The following is a 25,119-nucleotide window of genomic DNA, read 5'->3' on the forward strand; positions in this document are numbered from 1 at the left end:
CCCAAGCACTCTCAGATCTTGCAGGACCTGGAGGGCAGAGGAGGGGGGATTTCCAAACAAGAAGGACTCTTGGCAAAGAGTGCAGACAGGAAGAGGGTGGTTGAAAGAGCACTGAACTAAGAGTTGGTGACTTGGACTTGGCTCCCAGCTGGGCTACTAATTAGCTCTCTGATTTCGAGCAGATGACTTCCCCTCTCCTGGTCTCAGTTTCCTCATCTGTGCAGTGATAGGTGAAACCAATGATCCCCGAGGTCCCTTCCAGCTCTAAAATCCAGCAGATTTGTGAGAAATGCAGAAGTTAAGAAGGAGGATAAGAATATAAAGAAGAAGCAAGAATGAAACATCCCAGTACAGTACAGAATGGGAAAAATGGGATAAAAAGAGAGGTGCACCACATCGTGGTATAGTGGGAAGAGGCCCCAAGTGGAGACTCAGAGACCTAGATCTGGTTCCCAGTTCTACCACTGAAGAGCTGCATGACCTTAGGTGGCTCACTTCCCCTTTTTGTGCCTCATTCAAGTGGGAGGAATGAGTTAGCTCCCGCCCTCGTAGACTACTTTCTCGTTGGGAAACCTAGATACACACATGGGAAACAATTAGGGAATAGAATCAGTGCTCAGCGGTGTGACATGGGCAATAGGTGCATTTGGAGAAAGAGGGGAATGGCAGCTGGTGGGCTAAGGCCTTACCTGAAGGGTAAGGGAGCAGAGTAAAGGAGCAGAAGCCCCAGAATCAGGTAGACCTGGATGGAGTTTTGGCTTTGCCCCTGCCTGGCTGTGTGACCCTGGGCAAGTCATTTGCTGTATTCAAATTTGTTTCCTCGCCTATAAAAGGAGGGGTTGGAACTAGTTGATCCTCAAGGTTCCTTCCATCTCTCTGAATATGTGGGAAGGCAAAACACAACAAAAAGAGGTCAGACAATGCCAAGTAGGCCAAAGGGGAGAATTGCCCATTTAAGGAGGAAGCCAGCCAGTGTGTATCTGACATATTTGCCAGGAGAAAAGAAGGATGGTTTTCCCAGAGCAATAGTGAGCTGGGGGGAAAGGAGAGCAAGGAGAATTGGGAGGAAGAGGCAGGGCGAGGTCATCTCAAAGGAGAGATTGGAAGGGAGGGACATGGATGCATGTTCAGTGAGGGGGGCCTTGGTTGGAGGGCATGCCAGTTAAGGAGCCACCGCCTGGCACAGAGGTCTTCAGTGGGTCCTGGACCAGATGTTAAGGGTGGTGACTGCTACAGTGGACTCACCAAAGGGTAAGCTCCAAGTGGGGTTTGGGGAATGGAAACGCTTTCAAATTGGCAGGGCTTCTTCCACAGAGGACAGAGGGTTCAGGGGCCCATCACTAAGTATTTGACACCCTTGGATTTTATACATCGCTGATCCCTGCCCAGGACCAGAGATAGAGTCTGGACAGGTGGGGAAACTGAGGGCCTGAGAGGGAATTCAACCAGCTTGCGGTCACAGAACAACGTCACGGCAGGGCCAGGAGCAAAAGTTGGTCTCTCTCCTGATTCAGAGCCCAGTACTCTTGTGTGACCTTTGCCCCATTCATTGGATGCTCTTAAACAAATCCCTGATTGGAATTGTTAGCCTCTTAGGGGAAAAAATAGAGTGAAGAAAAACCAATTCCAGGTGACTGAGGTTCTCATTATGAGACCAGCTTTCCCAGGTGGCCTCTCCAGAGAGTTCCACCTCCTCTCCACCTGCCTGCCAACATGGGGCCCCAACAGCAGGCAGAGGGAGGGAGACAGGTGGCAGGGGCCAACAAAATAAGGCCTTGTGTTGCCGCCCTGTCACCAGTTCCCTGCCAAGGCCTAGCAAGGTCACCTTTTGCTTCTAATTTCCTCCTTTGGGGAGGGGAGGTTGAAACGAAGCCCTGAAGGATAAAAGTAAGGGCTTTGCCCCCGCCATTTAGAAGAAACCCTCTCTAGTATTTGCTAGACCAAGAGACATTCCAGCCAAGGGGACTGCTGTCAACCTAATATAGGAGCAGAGCTATTAGATCCATGCTGAACTGTGGTAAGCATTGTTCTCCAGCCCCTAGGAAAATCCCAGGAGCCCCTAATTCTGAAGAGGGAAACCCAGGTTTCCTCAGGTGAGAAGATTCCTGGGTACGGCCTTCAGAGAGAGCTGATTGCTTATGCTGGGAAATTCAGAGGGTGCCCCAGACTGCTCTCAGCCTCTTGTCCCTGGGGGAAAGGTGGGGTCACCAGAGAAACTCAGTGGCGCTAGGCCAGGGAGGCCCCAAATCACATTCTAGCATGCAGGTCCTGGAGATGAAAGAGCCCAGCACATTCTCTGGGTTGAGAGGTGAAGGGAAAGATGGGTGGGAAGACCAGGCGGGCGGGGCCTGGCGGATCTAGAGGTGGAGCAGTTGCCTATCTGGTGCGATGTCAGGAGCCCCAAAGCAGACTCCACCCCCAGGTCTCCCTCAGCACACGCAACCAAACAATGATGTGTTTCTGGAGCGCATGCTGGGTGTTCTGCGTTGTGCTCAGCCTCTGTAGCAAATCATCAAGTTCAGTCATTACCCCTGCCCCAGAGTCCTTCCTCTTCAAAGCTTTTATGGGGATGGGCTGAGGTCAGGGCTGGGAGAGCAGGGTCACTCGGCGCACACGGATGGCCCTGGGCCCTGGGCTGCGAGAGAGGGAGAGAGTGTGGCAAGAGGCCCTTGGATGGTGAAGGAAGGCCTGAGGGCGACAGGATGGGTGGTGAGGGGTTGGGGGAGGGGCGGGAGATGTTCTCAAAGCTGGGCAGAGTTACACAGGAGACCAGATTTGGCTAAGGCCCAAGCCCTCGAGGAGAAACAGAGGAAGGGGGCAGGCCAAAGGCACACTGGCATTTTTGTAAAAAGGGCTGTACAAGTAACCTGAATGAGTAATCCCTGATATTTGTCCCGGGCCTTGCAGTTAGTGGTCTCTCTCTCTCTCTATCTCTCTCTCTCACACACACACACACACACGCACACACACACACACACACCACACACACACATCTCCTTTAATTTTCAAAACACCCCTGTCGAGGTGGGTAGGGCAAGGGTAATTACTCCCATTTGACAGATAAAGAAACCGAGACTCAGTGAGATTACATGACTTACCCAAGGTCACACAGACAGTTTTAATGGCAGAGATGGGACCAGAACTTTGATCTCCCAAATCCCAGGGCAGCAAAAGACAGAATTGGTCTAACAAGCATCCAGACTATGGAGGTAACCACCTCCACAGCGTTATATCAGGAATTCTGGGAAAGACCCCTGCCCCATAAATCTCTCTCTCTCCACTCACTAATACCTGAAATTTCACTCTTAAAGATTCATTTTCCTGGATTGAAACTGTGGCTCCTGTTGAAACGTGAAAGGGTGCTAGAGGAAAGAGTGGGGACACGCGAGAATATCTCAGCGCCTTAGAATATTGTCTGGGAGTATTCCTAGGAGAGTGCCCTGGCACGGAGTGGGGTGGGGGAGGGGAGGGCAGGGGGGCAGGCCAGGAAGGGAGGGGAGGGGAGGGAGGCAGCCTTTTGCGTAAGAAGGTGAGGAGTTGCGTCAGAGTCTGAATGCGGGCGATGCTGAGAAGGGGGGTGGGCAAGTCTGCTTCTAGAGGTCTAATGGGTGACTGCACCGGAGTCTCGGAGGGAGGTTGGGGGAGGACTTCACGTCTCAGTGGGGGAGGGGGAGGGGGCAGCCAAGGCATCAGCTGGACAGGGAAGCAGGTTGGCGTAAGAAGCTGGAATTGTGGACGGCTGAGTGGGGGAGGGGAGCGATTCAGGGAGCTGGCCTGGAGCCAGAGGCCAGTCCCAAGGGGGTGAGCAGAGGCTTGAGAGCTCTGGGCCCCATTCCAGCTCCTGACCTTGAGTCACCATGCAACTCGGCACTTTTCCTACCTCAGCCCAGACACCCATCAAGTCTCCCTTATCTCAGCTTCCCGTTTTACAGAAAACTGTGTAAAAGTTACTCTCCTGACTTCTCCTGACCGACCCTTCCCTTCCTACATTCCTTACCACACCCCCACCCCATCCAGCATCCTGCAAGCCTCCTGGGCCTCCCAGAAGCTCTTGCCTACTGCTTTCGGTCCCAGAGCCTGCCCCTCTGCAGTGCAGGCTGCCCCTGTACCTTCTGGTCCTGAGGGCAAGGGCCTGAAGGCCTAACCCAGCCTTTGGCCTGGGCCTCTCCACTCAGAGGCACAGCTGTAAAGAGCTGCATCTGAGGACATCAAGGCTGTGACTGATGGAACTGGCAGCAACCTTAGAAGTCACTTTTGCCATTCCTTCCTTCCTTCCTTCATTCAATTATTCCATTCGTTGAGCACTTACTATGTGCCATACACTGTTATAGGCCCTTGGTATATGGCTTCATGGAGCTCCCAGTCTAAATGGGGGTATCATTCATCAAATAAGCCCCCAAATAACTATAAATTCGCAGCCTTGATCCTCTCATTTTACATTTAGGGGAAACTGGGACTCAGAGTGGTTATGAGACTTTTCCAAGGTTGTTCCAGTAGCCAGAGGCAAAACCAGGCCAGACTCCTGTCTCCTGACTATTATCCCAGTGCCCTGTCTACCATGCTCTGGAAACAATACAGCATGAGTGTAAGGGTGGAGCGCTTATCCCTCCATGCAGACCCAGACTTGACAGGAGCACATGGCCTACTTGGCAAGATTTGAAGGTCACTGACGAGCAGTCTCCCCCACTCCCACTGTTGCCCCCACCCAGCTTGTTCTCTGCCCACCTCCACACCCCCCGCCCATGCCTAAAATTGTACCACTGACTGAAATCTAAGGGTTAGAGCCCCATGATCTGGGGAAAACCTGTTAAGCTACTACTTATCACTTACACAAACACATCTCCTGATTTGTCCTTTAGGATGGGCTGGGTCCTTATGATTTGGGGGAGGGAGACTAAGAGTCCCCCTTAAAGGGGGCATTGCTAGGGAAGACAGGCAGCTGCAAACAGTAGTGAGGGGCCCCATGGAACCCTAGGTAGCAGGAGGGCACAGGTCACCTGCAGGGACAGGCAGGAAGAAGGTACCCAAAAATGAAGCAGGAAGGTTCTGAAGACACACTCCTACTTCACAGTTTAGCCTGGGGGCCAGGCCTGCACCAACATTGTGATTGGTGACATTTTTTTTCAAAATACATGTTTACATTTGGTCTTTCCTTATACTGGATTATACTGAGTCTTTTTGTCCCTACCCCAGCCTGGTGTCGAGTAGTTTGTACTTACTTGCAATTTAGGAGGGACCTTCCCTGTGTCTGGTCAAGCAGTTGCCCTTAAACAGTCTGCCAGGCCTGAAATGAAATGCAGATCTGTCCGATCCTGGCATGCTAGGGGGGCCCCCCTTATGGGAATCCTTTAGTCAGTGGCAAGAACCATCCCCCACCTGGGGGGGCTCCCCCACCCTAACCCTGATAAAGGCCTGTTAATAATTCCCCTGCAAACTGTGATGAAGGGGGCTCAGCACGAATGGACATTCATGCCAAGAATGCAGCCCTGCCTAGAAATCTCAAGACAAAGTTAAATGCCCAGCTAGAGACAGCCTGGAGCTTTAGAATCACACCCCAGAGGTTCACATCTCTCCTCTGCCACTACGAGCCAGGTAACTCTAGGCAAGTCACTTAACCTGTCTGGGCCTCAGTTTCCTCATCCACAAAATGGGCTTAATGATAATACGATACCCAATTCCTACTATCAGTTATCCATAACTCTTGACAACGTTCAAAAGGCTAATGAATATACTCTTAGCACAGTGCCTGCTAAGTAATCAGTACATGGGAGCTACTGAAGTTATTATTTGGACCAGATGTGGCTTTGAGATCTCTCAGTGATAGGTCAAGACCTAATAGCGGTGCATCGCTACCCTCTTGTTGAATTAAGGTTTTCATATGTCAGGTTTGCTTAAAGCAAGGCCTACCTGCAGGGCATTCCCTGAGCTGGTGATTCATGGGTGGGATGCATTCCACCCACCTATTTTAAGCTGTTCTACATTTTCTTCCCCTTGACATGGACGTGTTTACACAGAGGAGGACAGTCCCAGTCAAAACAAGATGAAAATACACTGCTGGCTGGGAGCCCCAGGCTAACTGGTTTCAGGTCCTCTCTCAGCTGTCAGCACCTCACAACAGAGCCACGGGGGTGGGAGAACCTGCCCAGCCCTACTCCCCTGCCTCCCTCCATCGGCCCAGCTCTGCCTGGTATCAAGCAGTTGGCCATCACCTGGTCAAGCTAGAGTGGGGTTCTGGGGCTGAGGTTTTGCCAGTTTTACAAGGGCAAGAAAGAGGGGTGCTGAGGGGCAAGGGCTGCCCTGGCCAGCTCTGGTGTGAGTACTGTGTCTGCCGCCAGAGTCGCCTGCTACACAGGCAGAGAAGGCAACTGCCAACAGAGACTGGTGGAAGATGGCCAAAGAAAGCTCCCCCCAGCAACCTGACCTCCTGCCTGGCATTTCCCCCACTGGACGCATTCCTTTGAGTCAACAGGAGGCTCTTGGTAAAAAGAAATTACCAGGGGGAAGGAGAACCCATCAACCCCTTATCAGTCACAGAGCCTTCCATTTCTCACCTATGCCAACTTATCAGTGAGTCAGTAGGACTTGAGGAGGAGATTTCCAGGGAGGATGCTTTGATGAGCATATGCAAACAAGATTCCCCGGACGGGAAAGCACTGAAGATAGATACCCCGAGTCGGCTTGGACATATATATATTACTGCTCCTCGCGGCCTCTTCAGAACAGTTTGCTTGTGTTTACCAAGAAGAGCAGGAGAAAACAATCTCCTTTGTCATAAACTCTGCTACTCAAAGCTGCCCACTCAGGCAGTTTGGTTTCTTTACAGTGAGTCCAGGAATATTTGGGCACATTTGCCTGTCCCCTGAAAGCCTAAGGCCACCAGTTAGCCAGGACCCATTGTATGGCCCACCCCAGGCAGTACCCCCCTAGTCTATATACTTAGTCAGCCTGGGTCACTTCTCCCAGAAGCCCCCCAACTATTCGGACCACAGTGAGCAGGTCATCATGTTCCTTCCCGGAGAAAAACTAAATAGTTCCCCTTCTGAGAAAGACCTTTCATTTTAACAGGGACCCTCAAGACTTCAAACCCAAGGATGACATTAATGGTGAGAATTTCCTTTATGTTGATGGTCATCAGGGTATTTTTAGTCAGGATGGATTTTTTATCTGCAACCCACCCCCGCCACATCGTTCCAGTTATGTGGCTGTCACTTGCTCAGAATCAGGCTTGCTAGCCTGAAATCCCTCTTTGATGTTACTGCCAGCTGAGACTTGGCTGCCCTCCTCCTGGGCTTCATCACCCTCTACTGCTCCCTGTGGGTGCCCTGTTCCCAACTGACCCAGCCCCTCCAGCTAAAGATGGGAACTGAGCAAAGTCCCAGCATTAGTGCAGAACCAGGAGCACACACACGGGTGAATTATCCCTTTTATTGAAGAGGTCGGGCCTTGGTTCCAGGTCATTAGTGGCCACTTACTCAATTAAATTGTGTTTGGGTTGGGTTTTCCAAGTATGTTTGATTTTCACCAGTCTTCCGTGTTTTTAACTGCAGAGTTGCTCTTGTACAATGATTGTCCCCAAATTAACATGTTAACAGGAGGCAAATTCATGAATTTGCCTGTAGTTCTTCCCTGTGGAGGCCATTAGCCAAGTTCTAATACTTATCTAAACCTTCTCTTTACTTATTAAGCACATGTTTATGGCATTGAGACTGTGTGCCAGGCACTAGTCTAGACTCTGGGGGTGCCGTGATGAATAAGATAAGCCCCTGCCCTCGAAGAGCTTGTATTCTAGTCTAGAAAGCCAGTCACTGCTCACTTGAGACCATTTGCACTGTCCACTTCCAGTGGTCATGATCTTATCTCGCTGTGCCTTCAGTCCTGCTTGAAAGACTAGGGGTCCTGCTGATTACTGACTGTGCCATTGGAGAAGCTCTCAAGGCCAAAACTTTATGCAAGTTACAAGTCCTCTGTGAGGGAAGGATTGCTAAGACCTTCAAGACGCAAATTTTTTTTTTTTAATAACATCACTTTTTTTAATTGAAGTTAAGGACAAAAGTTGGCCACATTCAGAGATTAACAGGCCTCATCCAGATGGTTAAAACCATCTTCTCTTTCTTGGTTAACCATCTCCTAATTTTAAGTGATTTCCACAAGTTCTCTGGAACCATCTGAAATTGTCCTTTGAGGAGATCCGCCACACCACCGCGTGGCAAAACTTGAGCAAACACACCGCCGGACACACCTCACTGGATATCATCATCATCAAAGAGATTTTCAGAATCATTAAAAAAGTCTGCATGAACTGCCTTTTCATTGGCTGCCAAGTCCATCAGGAGCCCTGTGCTGCCTCCTGCCTCGTCCAGATCCATGTAGGGCCCGGCACCCTCGGGAAACATCTCGTCCACCGCCTGCTTCACCTCCGCCTGTCAAGACACTAAATTTTGAATGTTGATTCCATCTGAACATCAGTCCCTCAAACTATGCCCCTCCCCATAGGCAGTATCCATAACTTGTGAAATCATGGAAACAACAAACTGGAACTGGACAGGAAGTTAGAAATGCTGGACTTTGAAACAGCATTGATAGGACTGCTCGTTTGGTGAGCCATTTTGCCAACAGCATTTGAGGACCAGGGCCCTTACTCATCACGGCACATATCGCATTCACATGGCCCTTTTTACTACCTGAAGAACTCAGCTATGCCGCCTATAGGATATCCACCATGTCTGGAAACATAGGCACATATATACATGTTGTCAAGGACATCATCAGTCTGCAAAAACTATACAATGTTATCTCCATTTCCAGACTTTGGGGAGTCCATAAACATATACACCTTGTGTGTTGTTTATGTGGGGCAGGGGGGCATCATTCCCATTTCATGAACGAGGAGCTAGCAGCATAGGGGGTTTAGAAGCCTTCTAAGCAGTTCTGGGGGCCTGGTGGTAAGGTAGAAAAGGAACTCTGGCCTTCTGACGTATTTTCTTCCCACTTGACCTAGTTCATTTAGAATGGGTGCCAGAGCTGCGTTTCTCAGGGGGCACCTACCCTGGCATACGCACTAGGAGAGTCCCTCTCAATTTGTCTTGTCATTACTCTCTGTCTGAGGACTCAGCTCCATGGGCCAAGCCCATTATTGCAGTAGCCTATTGTTAGAGAGAAATCACCTGGTGACAAGACAGATGCCTCTGGGTTGTCTCCCAACTGTGTTCAGGCCCCACTGCCCCCAGATGTCCAAGGAGTGTCTGTGAAACTCCCTTTTCTCAACTGCTGAGCTAGTAACCGTCTATACTTGGCCTTTCCTCAGTTTCCATGTTTACTTTAGCTCTTCTGCAACTCTGTCAACAAACGCCACAGTATTATTAGTTTTAGCAAATAACAGGATGTCAGAACTGTTGACCAGGATTTGTTACTTTGCTGTTAGAGCTCTATCCTAGGACACAGGGGCCAGTGTTCCTCTTATTTTTTAAGGTGTATGAACTTTGGCAGGAAGCCTTTCCCAGGCAGGCCCACCGAGCTCTGCTCAGTCTATAGGCCTTTAAGGCTGCTCACTGCCAAGGCTCCACCCACCAAGACCTGGGCCCTTCTGTCTTTGCTCAGTGGTACAAAGACATCTGTAAGTAGATTTTTCAAATAATCAATGCAAATACTTTGAATTTTCCGTTTTTGTGCCTTAACCCTTACAGTCTTGCAGTGGCCTTTGAAGGAAGTCTGTACTTGCTAAGGCAGCTTCGGGGCTTAACATTCATGTGGAGAAGAGCGAGGGGGTGGTATTTTAGGCTGGCACTAAGAATTTCCAGGCTTTTGACCCAAAGTATCTTTCTCTTCCAATCCCACCCCCAACACTGCGTGTCTCAAGGGGCAAGAAAAGAGGTTAAAAGGGTTACTCTATTGCTGACAGGCAACCGGGAAGTCCAGGCCTTGGGGGAAACATAGCCTTTGTTTATTTAAGCCCCAAACCTAGCAGACAGTGTAAATTAAACATAAAAATAAAATAAAATACTGAAACACAGGCCGGATGCGTACCACAGAGAGCAGTGAGTTCCCTTGGGAGAGGGGAGTCAGTAAGCCGCAGGGGTGCCCTCCTTGCCCCGGAGGCGCTTGCAAGCCATGGGATGGGATGCGGATGGTAGGGGCAGGGGAGCGCAAGGCTTGGCTCAGGGACGGGATGGGCACGTTTGCAGAGATCCTGGCAAGTCTTTGTAGTCAGCCCCAGCAAGCTCCTGAGGGGGGAATGAGTCACAGCCCTCCAGCCAACCTCGGAATGGATCCACGTTTGACCAGGCAGGGACAGCCACAGGGCTGGAGGAGAGCTGGCTTTTGTTGAAGGGGGATAGGGCAGCTTAACTGACCAGACTGTGCTGTTGGAGAAAAATCAGCCCCTCTCCGTTCTCTCCCTCTCTCCAGGTTCTTCTCCCTTCCCGCCCTGTGATACCTGCCCCCCACGCCTCCAACCTCCCAGGCCAAGAGTTCCCACAGACAGCTGTGAAGTGTCTTAGAAGCAATCTGTTCCTCATTAACAGAGAAGCCAAATTTGCCAAAGGTTGATTTATAAATCAGAGCAAGTTTGCGTTATCTTTCTAATAGCAGCTCTCATTCACGTTCTGATCAAGTTTTCAGGAGTGAGAGGGAAAGAGGTAGCCAGACATGACAGGGAAGGAGATGACTGAACAGATGTTAGGCTCAGAATATGCTGAGCCCCATCATCGTGTGTCACACAGAATGGGTCGTGGTGGTCGTGGCACTCTGGGGAGTCTTCGGGTAGATCCTGTCTTGGCTCTCACCTGTAGGCCAGTGGTTCCCAAAAGCAGTTCCATGGACTGGGGCCAGAAGAGCTGCATCCTCATCTCCTGAAAGTACCCTTCTCAAGCCACAGATGTATTCTACTAGATTTTCTAGGGCTGGAGCCCAGGATATCCATACTCTCCTCACCTGGACCCATTTCTTTCCCTCCACAGCCCACCAGCAAGTTGTACCTGCTGTGTGTTTAATCATCTTCTGATGCTGATCCACCACTGACTACTGTGTTGAAAGTATTACAGAACTTTAGTTTATCCCTATTTAAGTATTTATAGCTGATAGTGGCAGAATGTGGTACTCTCCCAGGGCTTTTGCACTGGAAGAAAAAACTTTCCTAATTCCTCAAAGTGTAAAGAATTCCATTATAACTCAAAGGTATGACTCCGAGGGTGACGTTTGTAGGCACTGCAGTAGTCCGGTCAGGCAAACAGCTTGGACTGAGAGGAATTTTTCTCAGTGCCGTTCAAATCACACTTCTCAGGTCGTCAGTCACATGTGACATCTATGCCAGGACTGGCTCTCTTTAGAGCTGTCCTCGTGAGGAGCCTATGGGAATCATTTCCTAGGCATTCACATGATTGATTGTACACAAATGGTGCTTGTTTTTATTTCTCTTTCATTTGAATGTGTGATTGACATCTTTGAAAACTGTGGACCTGGCGGCACCAGCACTTCCTGTGCCCGGTGTACAGTGTGAAGCTTCAAGCTGGTTCCCCCTATGCCCACCTAACTTCCACTCCAAGCTTCCCCCAAGAGCCTGTCACCTATGACCCCAGCACAGCACGCAGCCAGCTCTGGATGTCAGAGAGAGCAGAGGCCACGGCTTGTAACACTCTGACTGGGTCTACAGCATCCTGCCTTGCCACTTTGCATGTCCTATTGCTTTACTACCCCTTTGGGGGTCACGAAGCTGGCATCAGGTGAGAGAGACAGAGATGGAATGATGCCCTCTGCGTGCCTAGCTCTGTGAATTAGACTTTGTCAAAGGCTGAACGGGTGTTTGCATAAACGTGTGTGTGTGTGTGTGTGTGTGTGTGTGTGTGTGTGTATGTGTGCTTGTGTGCCGCCCTTTCTTCCTGATAAGGTGTGTGTATTCCTTGTCAGCAATTCTCAAACCGGGCAGGAGGCCTTCCTTAACCCCTCCCCGCATGCCTTTGAGCTGCCTGGCTCTGTTCCCATGGCTGGGGCTGGGTGGGGTGCCCCCAGGGAGAAGCTTGCCTTGTTTCTGTCCTTTCTTTCTCTTCTCCTGACTAGTGTGTCCCCTGCCCCTTCCTGCCACTGCCCCCTACCTCAGCTGGGCTGCCTTCTTTCCATCCGGGAAACCCAAGGGAGGGGGGAGGCGGCTGGAGAGCCAGAGGCCCTTTGCAATTACAGAGCCTTTCCTCACAAGTCACAGAGTCGCACAACAGAGGATCAAGGAGCTACCTCAAGTGAGCCCACGGTGAATAGCTCCGCTGTGAGTTAAACAAGGGCCTCGGGCGTACAATGTGAGAGCCTTGGGAGACTCATAATGCTCACCCATCGTGGCCCAGGAGCCCCCGCGCCTGAAGAGGCCGGCGTTATTACCGTCGTTTTGTTCCCCAGGGAACCTGGACCACTTCAGAGGTCACCCATTCTATAGCGGGGCCCACAGGGGAGTCAGGTGCTGCACCTCAGAGCCCCTGGCCTCTTCACAGGCCCCTTGTCTGCTGGCTCAGCGTCCCCAGCAAGATTCTCCTGGTTCTCGTCTTCCAAGCATTGCCAATAGTCCCAAGTCCTTCACATACCACTCAGAGTAACCCCGGCAACTGCCAGAAAAAAAAAAAAGGCTTGGAATTTCGGCTCTTGGGACTACTCCATAAAGCAAAAGGACTGGGGAGAGGCCCTGCCAGTGTCTCCCTGGCCCGGAGAAGCTGGTGGAGGGCTGGTGCAGACAAACAAACACGGAGAGTAGCCATGTTCTTGCTGCTTCCTTTCCCAGCCCCTGAGAAGGCTGTCGAGGGCCAGGATTCCCAGAAGGTGGGCCGTGATGGGGGAGTTTATTTGCCCACGTGAAGATGCTCGCTGGTCTGGGAGGGCACTATAGAACAAGGATAAGACCACGAGGAGGTTGACAGAGGTGACCCCCTCCCCGTGCTAAACATAGACCCCCTTCTCAGAAGGAAGGGGCTGGCAACTCAGAGACCCTTAAGGACCTGTGCTTTGTTCCCCTGGTTTACAAAGGAAGGGAATCAGGGTGAGGGACCCTGACACTGTTGGCCACCATGTCAGAGGAGCCTTGGGTCCCACAGAAATTCCAAGTTTTGTGGCTGCTATGTTAATCCCCATCTAGATGGGCACGGACCAAACGACAGGGTGGGGAGAAAAAAGGCGGGCCCGATTCTGAGGACTGAAGTGATGCCAGGGGTGATGGCGGTGGTGTGGCCTTCCCAAACCCCAGGCTACTCTCCTGAGCACCCCCAAGCCCTAGGCTTTTTCCTGAAGTAAACATTTCACTGAGATCTAACCAGTAGGTAGACTTCAGAGTTCACCAGAGGCCCAGGATATTCTGGAAGGAAGCATAGTTGTTAACCTGCACTACCAGTTTGTTTGTTTGTTTTTAATTTCCCTGAAATGTGCCTTGTACTTTGAATAGGCAGTCAATCAACTTTGAATTGAGTTGAATTGAATTGTATTGAATGATGATGGCAACTAGTGTTGGGTGGAGGAGGGGATTCCATTTACCGAGGTTAATTTGACATTCTCTTTTTTCAGGAATATCTGTTTCATACTTGTAGATGGGTAATGGGGATGGTGGAAAATGAGAAGAGAGCTTAGAAAAATGATGGACGTAAATTTTCCCAGCTGCAAGGCAAAAAGAGAAGGGAGACAAGCATAAATATTGATACAAGGTTCATGAAATTTAAGATCCACTGAGCTAAATTGCATTCATTCCTGGATAACGTTGCCAGTACTTCCAGTCTTGCTGAGATGCCAGGAGAGACTGCCTACCCCCCATAGTTAGCCACCAAAGTTGCGGTAACAAAGGTGATTTGACAAGAGCCCTTTTTGACTTCTTTGAACGAGGGTGAGTGGAGTGGAGTGCCTTGTCCAAATGGGGTTTGGTTCTGCCTGTCATCCCTCGTGTCACTGGGAGATTGTTTGTGAAGCTCACATTGGATCCTGTCTGGGGAGGGAGCTGAAAGGCACAATTCATTGCTCCTGCCATCATTCAGTGCCAGGGTTTGGCCCAAATCAGTTGCTAGAGCCACTTTTCCAAGACAGTGTCCCTCTCCACCACGATTCCTCGTGGGCTCCCTGCCGCCCACCACTGCCTTCTGCATCTGCGTGCGCATCCTCCTCCCTGTTTTCCTGCCCCCCAAAGTCGACGTTCTGGGCCCTGGCCATGCAGGGCAGTTCACGTGACCCACAGAGGACAAGGCACTTTGTCTGTCTCCGTCTTTCCTTCTTGCTTCCCTCCTTCTGGACTTTGGGGATTTTCCATGAGGCCAAGGTAAAGATTAAGTGGCAGCATCCTTCCTGTCTATAGTCTCCCACACTGGAGTGGAACCAAGGGGAAGAGAGAAGAGTGGAGCCAGCACAAATTAAATGATGGCACTTCAGCCTCCTTATTCCCCCAGCCTCTTCAGAAAAAGGGACAAGTCAGTAACTAGACGTAGACAGAGCTTCAGGCAGAAGGGGGCCGCCGTGGAGGGGTAAATGGGGAGGGTTGTTTTGCAGCCGCCCTGTCAACTGTGCTAACACTCTGGTGCTCAGCATCCTTTTTGATTTCCTTGTCCAGCTCCTAACGCAGCGTTTGCTTGGTGGCTTGTCCCGCACCTCTCGCATCGTGTCTTTTCCCGCTTCTCCTGCCGCAAGACCCTGTGTTTCGCCGCCAACATTGCCGAGCCTTGGGGGTGGAACATTCCCTGTAGAAAATAAGGAAGACTTGCCTATAAAGAGTTTCCTTTGGGCTGCGTGGTACACAATGCTTTGAGTGTGACAAAAAGGGAAGTGAGATGTTCCCCCTTCTCACCACCCCCTACCTACCGCACCCACCCTGAGTCTGCCTCCCACCCCTCGGCAGCGTGCTGAGATCCTGCCCACAGGTTATGAGGCCCAGACTGCCCAGTCTCCGCCTTCCTGCGCCATGGGAACCCGAAATAGGAAGGACTCTTGTCCTAGAGAGTCTGGCTTTTGAAGTGGAACAGAACGGTGACGATGTTGAGACCCTTCTTCCACTTCAAAGGGAACAAGTTGGCTTCCAGGGCCACCTGAAACGGTGGGAGTTGACCCCATCCTCCTCATGCCACCCTCCACCTAGAAAGTCACCCTGAGAGAGGGAGGGTCAGCTGTGTCTGTTTAATCACAGAATCCCATAGCTGTAGGCCTAGAACCGAGAGCCAGCAAAGGACCTGGCTCATCAGCTGGGCGCTGTGACCACGGTGGCTCTGGGTCCAGCCTACCATGTAACTCACAGGATGGAAGAAAGGAAATTTGGAAACACACATGTTGGAGTTGCTATGCTGTTGAATCCTTAGGCCACTGTTTCCTGCCTGAGGCCCACCTCCAGAGACACAAGGACGCTGAGAGCCTCATAGATCAGCACTTTACTCAGAAAAGTTAGATCAGATCACAGATACCCTATACAGCACAAGCTTCCACTCACTGCAACATTTGGCTCAGCTATTCTGGGCAGAGGAATTTTCCGGTGTGCCGAGGGTTACACAGAAAGCCTTTTGGGTTCCTCCAACTTCTCCCTCTCCCCCTCCTATCTGCCCCTGTCTCCCCTACCCCTGCTGTTTGAAAATCTTTCTACAGAGACATTTAGGTTGGTGGTCTCCCTTTAGCAAAGCCTGCGATCCAGGGATCCAGCCATTATTTGCGAACTGAGAATCATAAGCCCTCAGGGTGAGCTCTTCTCACTATTGGTTGGTAAACTAGAGGTGCAGAGGGGACTGAGAGATTGGCTCAGTGTGGGCTGAACCTGGGACATCCTTTCAAAGTTGTTTTTCTGAAACGAAATCCCTGAAATTAGCTTGTTTTCTTGTTGGTTTAATTCTCCTAAAAGCTGGACACAGCAGGTATAGGGGGGAGAAAGAGTTAATTAAGGGTGCCAGTTACAAACTGGAAATTGACTGGACTGTGATTATTGTCATGAGACTCCATACCTAATTTGGGACGCTGTGGAGTCCATTCTGGGAGCCAGCTAGTTGGCTTCATAGTTTCTATTTCCTAGGCAGAGAGGGCTTTCTTTAAGGACTGCAGTGGCTGCCTTTTGAAATAATGCAGGTGAGCAAAGCCCTGTTATGAAGCTCATTTGGACATTTTGTATATTATTCTGGTCCCCCATGTTGCTGGAGTCCTAGGAGTACTTTCCCTGCCCCTCACCTTTTCTTCCTCTACACCACTTTCCTGGCACCTCCAACCCGTCCCCCAACTTCCTTGACTCACTCATTCAACAAACCTACTCCCTGCCCCCACTAGTAAGTGTAGTAAGAACAAACTTGGTCTCTACTCAGGAAGACCTGAGCTGGAGTCCCAGCTCTATAATTTATTAGCTGTGCCACCGCCTTGGGCAAGGTAGCCTCTCAGACCCTCGGTTTCTTCATCTGTTAAATGATGGTGACAGCACCTACACCACAGGGTTTGTGACTCAGCCAACACAGTGCCTGGCCCACAGCTGTTGCTCAGTTAATGGTAGCTGTTATTGTCAGCGGGTCTCAAGCCGAGCTTATTTCTAATTGAAGTATAATTAATGTACAATTCAAACACAGCCTTGCTAGCAAACTTCATCTGTTGTTTTTTTTCCCCTCCCCAAACTACCTGGATTTCTGTGCCTCTGTCTCCATATAAGGGAGTCCCCATTGAAGGAGCTGGTTTTTCTTCGGTCCCATGCCCTGTTTTCCTGGTGGTGTTTTTTCCCTGCCGACCCGGCTTATTTATCTCTCTTTCTTTCTTTTCATCATCTCCCTTGGAATCTTGGGGTAGGTAGCAATAGTGAGTTGAGGAAAGATTTACAAGCCAATGAAAGGTCAACTCAGACTCTTCCTGGACCAAGAAAGCTCTATGTGACACAGAGGGCAGATTAATATATCAGGGAATTCCAGTATCAGCTAAGCTCCGGATTTAAGAAGGTTTTTTTTTTTATTTTTGCTCAAATAATGTTCTTGATGACCTATAAATGTGGTATGCACTTTGTTCTGTCTACCACACGCAGCTTAGCATGAACACCTTGTTCAGGGAGTTTGTGACCTGAAGATAACATGATATCCTGAGATTGGGATTGTCTCCCAGCTAAACTGGGGTGAAGGAAATCACCATCCTGGGCTAGTGCATGCAGTAGGTTTGCTTGGGTAGATCTCTTTGTCGGTCCTTTGCAAATAGAATGGCCCTTGTGCACGTATTACCACCGGTGGGATCCAATGGGAGCTCCACGTCATAGTGAAAAATGTTGGCTGTTCGGTGGCATGACTGCACGGGCAGCCTGAAGAAAACTAAGGCCTTCAGACTGGGCTTAACTGGGGCCTTGGCCAGGGTGTCTGTGCCAGGTACCTGGTTAGGTGAAATATCCTGAAGCAAATAATAATTACCTTCTTTGCTGATAAGAGGCCCCAGTACTTTTCCAATAGCTTGATTGCACTAGGGTATTTCTTTGGACCATAGCCTGAATCACCAACTGATTCATGGGTACTGGCCCTAACTTCATCCAAACTATTGTATGTGTGGTGAAACCCAATGTTCTTCTTACGGCCCTGAGTTGGTGTAAATAATACTCCCAGTTGCATCACCTGTCCCTTGTTTGGTCTAGGTTGCTCCATCTGGCTGCAATTCTGCTTCAGACCACCAGGTGGCCTCACTTAGGAAAGAGCAGGATAAAAGGACCTCAAACCTCTGATGGCTTTTTTTTTTTTAAGCTTGACGCTTAAAAGAATGAAAATATATTTTGATGGTAACATGTGTAACTCTTAGTAGGCAACAGTCACCTCATTTTCCCTGTGATTTGGAATCTGTTTGTCTGTGAAGTACCCTGTAACCCCGTGTGTGGCTGGACCAATCACAGGGCGGGTGTTCTCCTGGGATGGTTTATATTTAACCTTGGTTTGTAGTTTTGCTGTCATTTGCTGTTCATAGGACAGTAACAAAATCTTGTTTTTAAAAATAGGAACATGAGATCCTGGATGATGTTGAATAGGGTGTTGAGACCAAAGAGAAAAGGGCTGGCATCTTGCGGTCACTGCAGTGCCCACTCCCCTACTGTCTCCTCCCCACCTCCTCTGTCACCCACCTGGCCCCCAGCTGCCCCCTTGTACATGTTCCCCCACTCATCTGAGTTCCTGGACACTCATGCTCTCCTCCATACATGCACACTGGCATGTACAGATTAGCTAGTCCGTGCATGTCACAGATCTGTGCATGTGTCAGTACACGGACAGGTACATCCGTAGGAGGAGGTGAGTGGATAGATGCTGCGGATGGGGGCAAGCCAGTGGACAAGCTGGCTGGGTGAGGGGACATGCAACTGACAAAGTCTGTGTGCAGGAGAGAGGCTGAGAAGGCAGGCACCAGGAAGGAGTGAGGGTCCTGATGGTGAGGGCGGGTGTCCAGGGAGGGCGGCCTGTGACAGCACTGCAAAGACACGGGAGGTATGCTGGCGGACATCCGAAGAAGAGCTTTTAAAACCAGCGCCGCCCTCTACTGAAGGCTTCCTACCTCCTGTAATGGCATTTGTACTTCTCATTTCTCTAAGAAATCAGTTCCATTTGGTTTTTACCAATCTCCAGAGCCCTCTTTGGAGATGCCAGTTGGCACAAGAAAGTGCTGAACTGTTTACAGTCCCAGACTAAGGTTCAGGGAGGGGATGTGGTTTAACTGAGCCACAAAGCCCGGTACAGGACTCATTTGCATGCCGCTGACGCCATGTGACGCAGCCGGCTCCTCCTATATAAAGAAGAAGGAGCCGAAATATCTCCGAGTCTGGGTTGGACTGGCGGCCGTGGAGTTTTTGACACACCAGGTGACACCCCTCGAGTCACTTCCCTTCAACTCTGGAACGCCCGACCGGCTTTGGGTTCGCTCGGCAGCCTTCGCCCCCCTCCTAGCCCCAGGGCCCGACGCGCAGAGCCCAGCCCCGTCCAGCGCGCCAGCAGCCAGCGGCTGCCCAGCCCGCCCAGCCCAGCCCGCAGCCCGCAGCCCGGCCAGAGCTCCCCGGCAGCCCGAGCCATGAATACCGAAATGTATCAGACCCCCATGGAGGTGGCGGTCTACCAGCTGCACAATTTCAACATCTCCTTCTTCTCTTCCCTGCTTGGAGGGGATGTGGTTTCCGTTAAGCTGGATAACAGGTAACCCCTGGCCACAGCTCCCAAGCCCGGGCGCCGGCGGGGGCTGGGCTGAGAGCGGGATCTCCGAGCGAGCCGTGCGCCGCCGGTCCCCGTTCCCCGCGGTGCAGCATCCTGGGAAGGGGCGGGGGTAGGGGACGCAGGGAAGGGGGGGGTCACCGCCGCGCTGGGATCCGCCGTCGGAGCGTCCCTGCGGCCGCTGCACCGTAAGAACGAGCTGCTGCAGCCGGGGGCGGAGGCAGAGGGGCAGTGGGCCTGGGCTGGGCAGGGGGGCTAGCCGCGCGCCGTGCGCCGCTGGGGAGCAGGCCGGAAGCTGTCGAGCCGAGGAGGAATTCCTAGCTAGCTTCGGAGCTCGGTAGGTTTGCCTGGGACCTTCTGGGCCGGCGCCGGAATGGGCTGGCGGCCGGGGACTCCCTGGGCCGCGCGCCCCCATTGTTTGCATGTCGCCGAGCAGGCCTCGCTGGCCCGTGCGCCCCTGGACCCGCGCGCTGCTCCACGCGGAGCTCTGGGCGGTGGCGGCGCGGAGCCGGTCTGGGTGGGGAGGTGCAGCTTCCTGCAGGGGCCAGAGAGGGACCTAGGGACAAAGTGCCCGGAACTTCGGGCCAGCGAGGCGATAGAGAGGAAGAGCTGGGGCAGATGGAGGACTTTGTGGCCACCGCTACCAGGTACTCAGACTGGAACCAAGTGGGTAACGCAGTCGCTTTCCTTTTTGTCTTGGCAGTGCCTCCGGAGCCAGCGTGGTGGCCTTAGACAACAAGATCGAGCAGGCCATGGTGAGTGGCATCACTGCGTCATTCCCATCCCCAGACCTGGCTACTGCTTATGTAACTCAGGGTGGCAGTGAGCGGGTGGGTGCAAAAGCCAAGCGCCCGAGGAAGCTGACAGCCTGCCTCCTGTCCCCTTGGAGGCCTTAGCTAGAGTCCCATCAGAGTGGCACCTTTTAGGGCATTTCCAGGCCACCCTTGCTGGACCCTCTCCTTTCCTCCTCCTTCTCCCATCCCAGGGCTTTGCAGCAGCCTCTGGCTCCCTCCTGGGCCCGTGGCAGGGCAGGGAGCTCAGACCCTTGGATTTGTCTGCATCCCACAGTTGGCAGGGGCCAGAGCTCATTGGATGCCACCGCACTGCAGTGCCTCTGCAGAGCCTGGGCTGGGGTCAGGAGTTGGGAGGAAACAGGAAGCAAAGCACCCCACCCCTTCTCCCTCCTTCACCAGGTAGAGGTCGTACTCCACCAAGCAGCCAAAATGGCTGCAGGGGATTGGGGCCTCCAGCAGTTTTAGCAAACACTTTATTGTGCCCCGGAGCCTAATGACACAGCTCTCCGCCCCCAGTGCAGTCATCTGAATTCAGAGAGGATGAAGCCATCCGGGTACCTTCCCCCAGGGCCAGTGTCCTTTCCGGCCAGGCTGCAGGACAGCTGCAGCTCAGTATGCTGGGTCCTGTGGACAGGAGAAGTCTCCAGAAGAGCCCATTATATTCTCCTGGTGGAGATGGGTAAAGCAGACCAACAGTACAGGGTGCATTGCAGGTGTTCCCTGGGATCTGGGCCAGCCGCGGGACCTTATGTGGAAATGGGGATATAGCATACCACCGCCAACCAGCAGAAGTCTCACCCAAAAGTCTCCCAGGAGGCCAGCTTTGAAAGTCATCAGAAACTTACAGGGGGGAATTCCTATGTAGTTCAAAGCTGGGCTCCCAACTCAGGCGTGGCCCCGATCACGCAGCTCTCCTGAGCGAAGGTTTAGGTGCTTCGGAGAAAGGGGCAGGAGGACCAGGGCTGCGGGGCCAGCATTCCGAGGGGCTGCTGAGGGAAGGCTGGAGGTTGGCAGCATGAGGGACAGCGCAGGCGCCCCAACGGCCAGGAGAAGGTGCCGCAGAGGGGCCGCCGCGGCTAACGGATAGCTTTGTCGTGATCTCCTCCGGGACAGGATCTGGTGAAGAATCATCTGATGTATGCTGTGAGAGAGGAGGTGGAGATCCTGAAGGAGCAGATCCGGGAGCTGGTGGAGAAAAACTCCCAGCTGGAGCGTGAAAACACTCTCTTGAAGACCTTGGCGAGCCCAGAGCAGCTGGAGAAGTTCCAGTCCCGTCTGAGCCCCGAGGAGCCAGCTCCCGAAACCCCAGAAGCACCCGAGGCCCCCGGTGGTTCTGCGGTGTAAGTGGCTCTGTCCTCAGGGTGGGCAGAGCCACTAAACTTGTTCTACCTAGTTCTTTCCAGTTTGTTTTTGGCTCCCCAAGCGTCATCTCACGTGGAGAACTTTACACCTAGCATAGCTGGTGCCAAGAGATGTCCCAAGGACATGGCCACCTGGGTCCACTCCAGTGACAGACCCCTGACAAAGAGCAGGTCTCTGGAGGCTGAGTTGCATGGGGCCTCGTCACCCCAAGCCAGCGAGCCTCTAATGCCACCGCGCCCTGGGGGCTCCCAGGGCCTGGGCAACTTAGCTGCAACTGGCAGAGGAGAAAGGTAGTTTGAGGCAGGCCGCCAGTTTGCTCCAGAAAGTCTAAGGGGTCTGGTTTTTCATTTCCATGGACATCTTCAACAGCTTCACCTGACAACGACTGTCCTATGAAGAAGCCAGTTGTGGTTTAAGCAGAGGCAGCCTCTCTCTCTTCCCCTGCCTCGCCAAGGCAGGGCCACAGTTGGGAGAGATTGAGCCAAGTCAGCCTTCTGTTGGTTAATATGGTGTAATGCATGGCTTTCTGCACAGCCCAGTGTGGGATTACGGCTTTGGGATGACCGCTTACAAAGTTCTGTTTGGTTAGTGTTGGCATAGTTTTTCTATATAGCCATACGTGCGTATATATACCCATAGGGCTAGATCTGTATCTTAGTGTAGCGATGTATACATATACACATACACCTATGTGTTGAAGGGCCTAACCAGCTTTGGGAGTATTGACTGGTCCCTTATCTCTTAAGGCTAATTCTTTGACTGTGTTCATCTACCAGGCTGATCCAGTTTGTCCTTTAGGTTAAGTAAAACTAAAGAGTAAAGGTGGGGGGGGGCACCCTCTGAATGCCTTGCTGCTGCAACCTTTGCCCCATCTGTCCCCTGAAGACATGTGAGGTCCTCTTTTGAATGCCAAACCCACCATTCACTGGTGCTGACTACATAGAATGGGGTTGAGAGAAGATCAGCTGGAACTCCACATTGTCATTCGAAAACTTTTTTTTTTTTTGGAAAACTTGCAAATGAACAGAATGAGTAGCTTGCCGGTGTCCTCTTGTGGACAAGGATAGACAAGGGAATGGCTTTGACCCGACGGTGCCTGGGTGATGTGCTCAGGGAGCTTGTCTCTAGGGAGTTCTGTGGCAGTGAGAACACTTTCCACTTTCTGACATCTTATCCTGATGTTATGTCTCCAGGATTTGGACTTTGATGTTTCAAATGTAGCTTGAAATTTCAATAAAGTTTGCTCTTTTTTTTTCTAAAAATAAACCTGGTGTCTTACTGAGTTTAAAATGGAGTGGGCGGTAGGGGCCCCAGGGGCACTGGTTTTCTGACTCGCTGTCCGTTCACCGGCACCCCCTGAGTGGCAGGCCTGTGCTACAGCCATGATCTTGTGTAACTGTCACAACACCCCCATTGTACGGGTGAAGAGGCTGAGGCTCAGCCCGTTTAAGTGACTTGCACAAAGTCACACAGCTATTATGGCGAGTTGGGACCCAATCTTCCATCCATCCCTCTGTCCTGCTCCTGCTTTCATATAACAGCTTCGGAGTGAGTGGCGAGGTGACTACTAACACAACTTCAGCTCGAGGGGGTGATTCGGGAGGAAGGATACCCCAAGAAGGTCCAAAAGAAAAGGACAGGGGGTCCATGTGAGGGAGCATGAAGTGAGGAACTGAATAAATGTGAGTGGGCCCCTTCCCTCTTTTGAAACATCATCCAGATTACTTGGTGCATTCTCTTTAATACCAATCCACAGGAGACCCCTGACATGGGCAAAGGAGCTAAGAGGGCCTCAGTGAGGAAAGGACACAATGTATGCGGTGGCCCAAACCCCATCCCTCTCCCCCAAGGAAAGATGCTCTCAAGCCCTGCTGCCCCACTTGTCACTGCTGAAAGTTCACTCACAAAACCCACCAGCCTCGTGGGCACGGCCAAGTCTAACGATCCCGACTCCACTTCCCTCTTCTGCCTCTCTTTGAAGTTCATCCTCACCCATCACCCTTTCCCTGGCCCCATGTCTCTGGCATCTGGCGTCCTGCCATTTCTGATTCTGGGCATTCATTGTCTCCTCCACCACGCCCTAACCTGGAGCCACTGAGCTGTGTTCTAAGCCCCCTGGTTTCCCAGGGGAGGCTATCACCCCAAATGTGAGTGACTCCATTCAATCTCAGCTTCCTACAACATATGCACCTCCCGCTTTGTCACTTGAAATTTAAAAGAACTCCTTGATTTTCCTGAGCCATAAACCTCAAGGAGCAAGAGGTGTTGGCTCCCTTTCTTGCACCCGTCGCTGCCTAAATACTTTCCAAATGTCAGGCTTCCTTCACCGTAGAGGTCGTACATGTTGGCCTGTTCATTCCGAATCACTAAACCGCTTAGGACGTTACAAACCCCTGCTTGCTGGCCTCTCAAATCCCAACTTCCCTCCCTGCTTCTCACCTCCCTACTCATGATGCCAAGTTCATTGTCTGCACCTGCCCATTTGGTTGATTTTGGGGCTGTGCAGATTTCACAGTTGCTGGGACGGACACAAACTGAATCAGGCAGCTACTCCCCTATTTTCCCCCACCTCTTGCCCCAACCGGGCCCCCCCCAAGTTCCCACTTACTCCCATCCCATCTCCCTCTCAGGAAGAACTGAGAGACTTCTCGACTCTTGGGCTCATCTGCAGACTTACAACGCCCTGATTTCCAGCCAAACAAGAACCAACCGATGAAAAAAGCAATCTCAGAAGATGCCCCAGCAAGTATACAGCCCTCTCTGGTCATCTAGCCCTTCCCTACGAGAAAGGGGAAAAAACGTACCCACAGTCACACAGTGGGAAAGAGAGAACAACTTGGCTTCCTAGGCAACCGTGACTAAACAGAGACAAACACTGCAACTTCTAAGGCCGCAGCGGTTGCTAGAGTAGATAAGAGGAACTTTGTGGCTGTTTGTTAGTCACATAGAGGAGCAGCTCTTGTTGTTGTTCCACAGAAAACCAAGCAGGGGTGGGGAAAGGCAAAAGAACACATTGCTCCTGGAAAGACCTTCACAGGCTTTGGGGTTCTGGGCTCAGCTGGTCCAGCTGGACCCAGAACAAGGAAAAGAACCAGAAGAGCAGCAGCCTTAATGGTCCCCTGCCTGGACATGCCCCCTCTCCCAGGACCCTCCTATCTATCATCTCATCTAATCCTCACGCAGCCAGCCCTTAGAAAAAGAGGCACTTAAGATTCACCTCCATTTCACAGATAAGAAAACTGAGAGCCAGAGAGCTCCGTGCTACTCCCATGGCTCCCCGTGATCCCATGGGGCAGTGGTTCCCACAGCCTTGTCAACAAGGGCGCCTTTTAAATGTCAAAACTCTTCTCAGATCTCCCCCAACCTGAGAGTGGTTGAACTCTTAGTATAGTCATACCTCACTTTATTGTGCTTCGTGGCTACTGCATTTTGTTTTTTTCTTTTTTACAAATTAAAGGTTTCTGGCCACTGTGCGTCAAACAAATCTATCAGTGCCATTTTTCGAACAGCATTTGCTCACTTTCTGTCCCCGTGTCACATTTTGGTAATTCTCGCCATATTTTAAACTTTTTCACTATTGTTATATTTGTTATGGTGATCTGTGATCAGTGATCTTTGATGTTACTATGACTCACTGAAGGCTCAGTTGATGGTTAGCATTTTTCAGCAATAAAGTATTTTTTAATTAAGGTGTGCACATTGTTTTTTAAGCCATAATGCTATCGCACACTTAATAGACTACAGTATAGTGTAAACATAACTTTGATATGCACTGAGAAACTAAAAACTTCATGTGACTCGCTTAATTACGATATTTGCTTTATGGCCGTGGTCTGGAACTGAACCCG

At 51.3% G+C, this 25,119-nt stretch overlaps 2 protein-coding genes across 4 annotated transcripts in view; one reads left to right on the top strand and one right to left on the bottom strand.

The window, feature by feature from the left end:
• Window positions 1–22,537, top strand: part of TSC22D3 (TSC22 domain family member 3) — a 58,239-nt gene extending 35,702 nt beyond the window's left edge. For 2 of the 3 annotated variants that reach the window (XM_060137568.1, XM_060137567.1), the window contains exons 3-4: window positions 19,819–19,870; window positions 21,023–22,537. In XM_060137568.1, the coding sequence (XP_059993551.1) occupies window positions 19,819–19,870; window positions 21,023–21,253 (283 nt within the window). In that variant the 3' untranslated portion in view covers window positions 21,254–22,537. Of the gene's footprint in view, window positions 1–18,708; window positions 19,101–19,818; window positions 19,871–21,022 lie in introns of those variants that run through there. The other variant, XM_060137570.1, reaches the window with a different exon arrangement.
• LOC132513957 (COP9 signalosome complex subunit 9-like) lies at window positions 8,113–10,844 on the bottom strand. Its single transcript, XM_060138606.1, has 2 exons — window positions 10,782–10,844; window positions 8,113–8,420 (listed from the first exon to the last, which is right to left on the bottom strand). Exons 1-2 carry the CDS (start codon window positions 10,842–10,844, stop codon window positions 8,241–8,243), a joined length of 243 nt encoding a protein of 80 aa, XP_059994589.1. The 3' UTR covers window positions 8,113–8,240.
• Window positions 22,538–25,119: the final 2,582 nt, after the last annotated feature.

The sequence above is a fragment of the Lagenorhynchus albirostris genome, chromosome X (assembly GCF_949774975.1).
Source record: "Lagenorhynchus albirostris chromosome X, mLagAlb1.1, whole genome shotgun sequence".
In the NCBI taxonomy this organism is placed as follows: domain Eukaryota; kingdom Metazoa; phylum Chordata; class Mammalia; order Artiodactyla; family Delphinidae; genus Lagenorhynchus; species Lagenorhynchus albirostris.

Coding starts and splice junctions, on each gene's coding strand:
- LOC132513957 (XM_060138606.1), bottom strand. CDS start 10,844: ATGAGGATGCAGCTCTTCTGGCCCCAGTCCATGGAACTGCTTTTGGGA. Junction 8,421..10,781: donor TGGGAACCACTGGCCTACAG/GTGAGAGCCAAG, acceptor GTGTCTTGACAG/GCGGAGGTGAAGCAGGCGGT.